The 5,000-nt window shown below is 45.6% G+C and overlaps 1 protein-coding gene across 2 annotated transcripts in view; it reads right to left on the bottom strand.

The window, feature by feature from the left end:
* Positions 1-454: 454 nt before the first annotated feature.
* The window catches only part of LOC133634244 (multiple PDZ domain protein-like), a 137,801-nt gene continuing 133,255 nt past the window's right edge, over positions 455-5,000 (bottom strand). For both annotated transcript variants that reach the window (XM_062027368.1, XM_062027367.1), the window contains 3 exons: positions 4,794-4,888; positions 2,394-2,517; positions 455-1,009 (listed from right to left, as the gene is read on the bottom strand). In XM_062027368.1, coding sequence (XP_061883352.1) covers positions 863-1,009; positions 2,394-2,517; positions 4,794-4,888 — 366 coding nt within the window. In that variant the 3' untranslated portion in view covers positions 455-862. The remainder of the gene's footprint in view (positions 1,010-2,393; positions 2,518-4,793; positions 4,889-5,000) is intronic.

Consider the following 5,000-nt stretch of genomic DNA (forward strand, 5'->3'; position numbering starts at 1 on the left):
AATGAGGTACTAACAAGTCAGTGGAAGATGAATGAATGAGGTACTAACAAGTCAGTGGAAGATTAATGAATGAGGTACTAATAAGTCAGTGGAAGATGAATGAATGAGGTGCTAATAAGTCAGTGGAGGATGAATGAATGAGGTACTAACAAGTCAGTGGAAGATGAATGAATGAGGTACTAACAAGTCAGTGGAAGATGAATGAATGAGGTACTAACAAGTCAGTGGAAGATGAATGAATGAGGTACTAACAAGTCAGTGGAAGATCAATGAATGAGGTGCTAATAAGTCAGTGGAGGATGAATGAATGAGGTACTAACAAGTCAGTGGAAGATGAATGAATGAGGTGCTAATAAGTCAGTGGAGGATGAATGAATGAGGTACTAACAAGTCAGTGGAAGATGAATGAATGAGGTACTAACAAGTCAGTGGAAGATGAATGAATGAGGTACTAATAAGTCAGTGGAAGATGAATGAATGAGGTACTAACAAGTCAGTGGAAGATGAATGAATGAGGTACCAACAAGTCAGTGGAAGATGAATGAATGAGGTGCTAATAAGTCAGTGGAGGATGAATGAATGAGGTACTAATAAGTCAGTGGAAGATGAATGAATGAGGTACCAACAAGTCAGTGGAAGATGAATGAATGAGGTGCTAATAAGTCAGTGGAGGATGAATGAATGAGGTACTAACAAGTCAGTGGAAGATGAATGAATGAGGTACTAACAAGTCAGTGGAAGATGAATGAATGAGGTACTAACAAGTCAGTGGAAGATGAATGAATGAGGTACTAACAAGTCAGTGGAAGATGAATGAATGAGGTACTAATAAGTGAGAGGAAGATGAATGAATGAGGAGATGTCAGGAGAGAAGGGTGAGGACCACGGTGCCTTTAGTCTTCTTGAGGAAGTCCACAGCTTCAGCGTGAGTCACACCCTCCAGACATTGTCTGTTCACTGCAATGATCTGATCACCCGCCTTTAGACGCCCGTCTTCCATGGCTGCACCCTGTGGGGTTACATACCACACCTTTAAGTTCACTACATACCTGCCAGGACCATTACACACATTAGTGGTGGACCAGCCAGGACCATTACATACATTAGTGGTGGACCAGCCAGGACCATTACATACATGAGTGGTGGACCAGCCAGGACCATTACATACATTAGTGGTGGACCAGCCAGGACTATTACATACATTAGTGGTGGACCAGCCAGGACTATTACATACATTAGTGGTGGACCAGCCAGGACCATTACATACATGAGTGGTGGACCAGCCAGGACCATTACATACATTAGTGGTGGACCAGCCAGGACCATTACATACATTAGTGGTGGACCAGCCAGGACCATTACATACATGAGTGGTGGACCAGCCAGGACCATTACATACATGAGTGGTGGACCAGCCAGGACCATTACATACATGAGTGGTGGACCAGCCAGGACCATTACATACATTAGTGGTGGACCAGCCAGGACCATTACATACATTAGTGGTGGACCAGCCAGGACCATTACATACATGAGTGGTGGACCAGCCAGGACCATTACATACATGAGTGGTGGACCAGCCAGGACCATTACATACATTAGTGGTGGACCAGCCAGGACCATTACATACATTAGTGGTGGACCAGCCAGGACCATTACATACATTAGTGGTGGACCAGCCAGGACCATTACATACATTAGTGGTGGACCAGCCAGGACCATTACATACATTAGTGGTGGACCAGCCAGGACCATTACATACATGAGTGGTGGACCAGCCAGGACCATTACATACATGAGTGGTGGACCAGCCAGGACCATTAAATACATGAGTGGTGGACCAGCCAGGACCATTACATACATGAGTGGTGGACCAGCCAGGACCATTACATACATTAGTGGTGGACCAGCCAGGACCATTACATACATGAGTGGTGGACCAGCCAGGACCATTACATACATGAGTGGTGGACCAGCCAGGACCATTAAATACATGAGTGGTGGACCAGCCAGGACCATTACATACATGAGTGGTGGACCAGCCAGGACCATTACATACATTAGTGGTGGACCAGCCAGGACCATTACATACATGAGTGGTGGACCAGCCAGGACCATTACATACATTAGTGGTGGACCAGCCAGGACCATTACATACATGAGTGGTGGACCAGCCAGGACCATTACATACATGAGTGGTGGACCAGCCAGGACCATTACATACATGAGTGGTGGACCAGCCAGGACCATTACATACATGAGTGGTGGACCAGCCAGGACCATTACATACATGAGTGGTGGACCAGCCAGGACCAGGTACCAGCAGGTTGTGTGTACCTAAGATTGAACACCTGTACTTCAGGTAAAAGAAGGTGAAGGTGTGTGGGTGAGACCTTGGTGAAGATGGTCTTGATGTAGATGGGCAGGTCTCCATGAGGACTTCCAAATCCTCCAATGATGCTGAAGCCCAGACCTGAAGAACCTCTCTCCAGACTCACTGTCTTGTACTTGCGAGCACTGCAACACACACACACACACACACACACACACACACACACACACACACACACACACACACACACACACACACACACACACACACACACACACACACACACACACACACCTTACTGTATGTCTGTGTCCCACACCTTCCATGATGGTGGACAACAATCACACCACTACTAGGCTAACTTATGATGCCACAATCAGACTAACAATGACACCACTACCAGGCGATCTTATGACACCACTACCAGGCCAACAATGACACCACTACCAGGCTAACAATGACACAATTACCAGGCCAGCAATGACACCACTACCAGGCTATCAATAAAACCACTACCAGGCTTACAACGACACCACTCCCAGGCTATCAATGACACCACTACCAGGCGATCTTATGACACCACTACCAGGCTAACAATGACACAATTACCAGGCCAACAATGACACCACTACCAGGCAATCAATAAAACCACTACCAGGCTAAGTTATAACACCCCTACCAGGCTAACAATGACACCACTACCAGGCTATCTTATGACGCTACAACCAGGCTTACAATGACACCACTCCCAGGCTAACAATGACACCATTACCAGGCTAACTTATAACATCAAAAACAGACTAACAATGACACCACTACTAGGCTAACAATGACACCACAACCAGGCAAACATATAAAAACGTATCACACCACTACCAGGCTAACTTATAACACCAAAACCAGACTAACAATGACACCACTACTAAGCTAACAATGACACCACAACCAGGCAAACGTATAAAAACTTATGACACCACTACCAGGCTAACAATGACACCACTACCAGGCTAACAATGACACCACTATCAGGCTAACTTATGACACCACTACCAGGCTAACAATGACACCACTACAAGGCTAACTTATAACACCACAACCAGACTTACAATGACACCATGACAAGGCTAACAATGACAACACTACAAGGCTAACAATGACACCACAACTAGGCTAACAATGACACCACTACCAGGCTAAAAATGACACCAGTATGATGCTAATAATGACACAACTAACAGGCTAACAATGACACCAATACTAGGCTAATAATGACACCACTAAAAGGCTAACAATGACACCATTACCAGGCCAACAATGACACCACTACCAGGCTAACAATAACACCACTACCAGGCTAACTTATGACACCACTACCAAACTATTTTATGACACCACAACCAGACAAACAATGAGACCACTACCAGGCTAGCAATGACACCAACCAGGCTATCTTATGACACCTCTACCAGGCTAACAATGACACCACTACCAGGCTATCTTATGATGCCACAACCAGGCTAACAATGACACCACTACCAGGCTAACAATAACACCACTCCTAGGATAACAATGACACCATTACCAGGCTAACTTATAAAAATAATCACACCACTACCAGGCTAACAATGACACCACTACCAGGCTAACAATGACACCACTATCAGGCTAACTTATGACGCCACTACTTGGCTAACAATGACACCACCACAAGGCTAACTTATGACACCACAACCAGACTTACAATGACACCATGACAAGGCTAACAATGACACCACAACTAGGCTAACAATGACACCACTACCAGGCTAAAAATGACACCAGTATCAGGCTAATAATGACACAACGAACAGGCTAAAAATGACACCATTAATAGGCTAACAATGACACAACTACCAGTCTAACAATGACAACACTACCAGTCCAACAACAACACCACTACCAGGCTAACAATGGCACCACTACCAAGCTAACTTATGACACCACAACCAAACTAACAATGACACCACTACCTGGCTAACTTATGGCACCACAACTAGACTAACAATAACACCACTACCAAGCTAACGTATGACATTACAAACAGACTAACAATAACACATCTACCAGGCTAACAATGACAGCACTACCAGGCTAACTTATGACACCACAACCAGACTAACAATGACACCACAACCAGATTAACAATGACATCACAACCAGACTACCAATGACACCACTACCAGGCTAACAATTACACCACAACCAGACCAACAGTGGCACCGCCACCAGGCTAACAATGACACCAATACCAAGCTAACAATGCGGAACAACCAGGCTAACAATGACACCACAACCAGACCATAAATGACACCATTACCAGGCAAACTTATGACACCACTACTAGGCTAGCAATTACACCACTACTAAGCTAAAAATGACACCACTACTAGGCTAACAATGACACCACTACCAGGCTTCCTACCACAGCTTGTTGTGAAAGCATGGCAGACAGCTGGGCTGGCCTGATGATCGCTCGTGTGCGCCTCGTGGATCGCGAGGGCTGCACCCTGATGCCACCTGTGCACACACACACACGCACATGCGCACACATATACACACACAGGCACGCACACACGCACACACACACACACATATACACACGCACGCACGCACACACACACACACACAC

Source organism: Entelurus aequoreus, linkage group LG18 (genome assembly GCF_033978785.1).
Source record: "Entelurus aequoreus isolate RoL-2023_Sb linkage group LG18, RoL_Eaeq_v1.1, whole genome shotgun sequence".
Lineage (NCBI taxonomy): Eukaryota > Metazoa > Chordata > Actinopteri > Syngnathiformes > Syngnathidae > Entelurus > Entelurus aequoreus.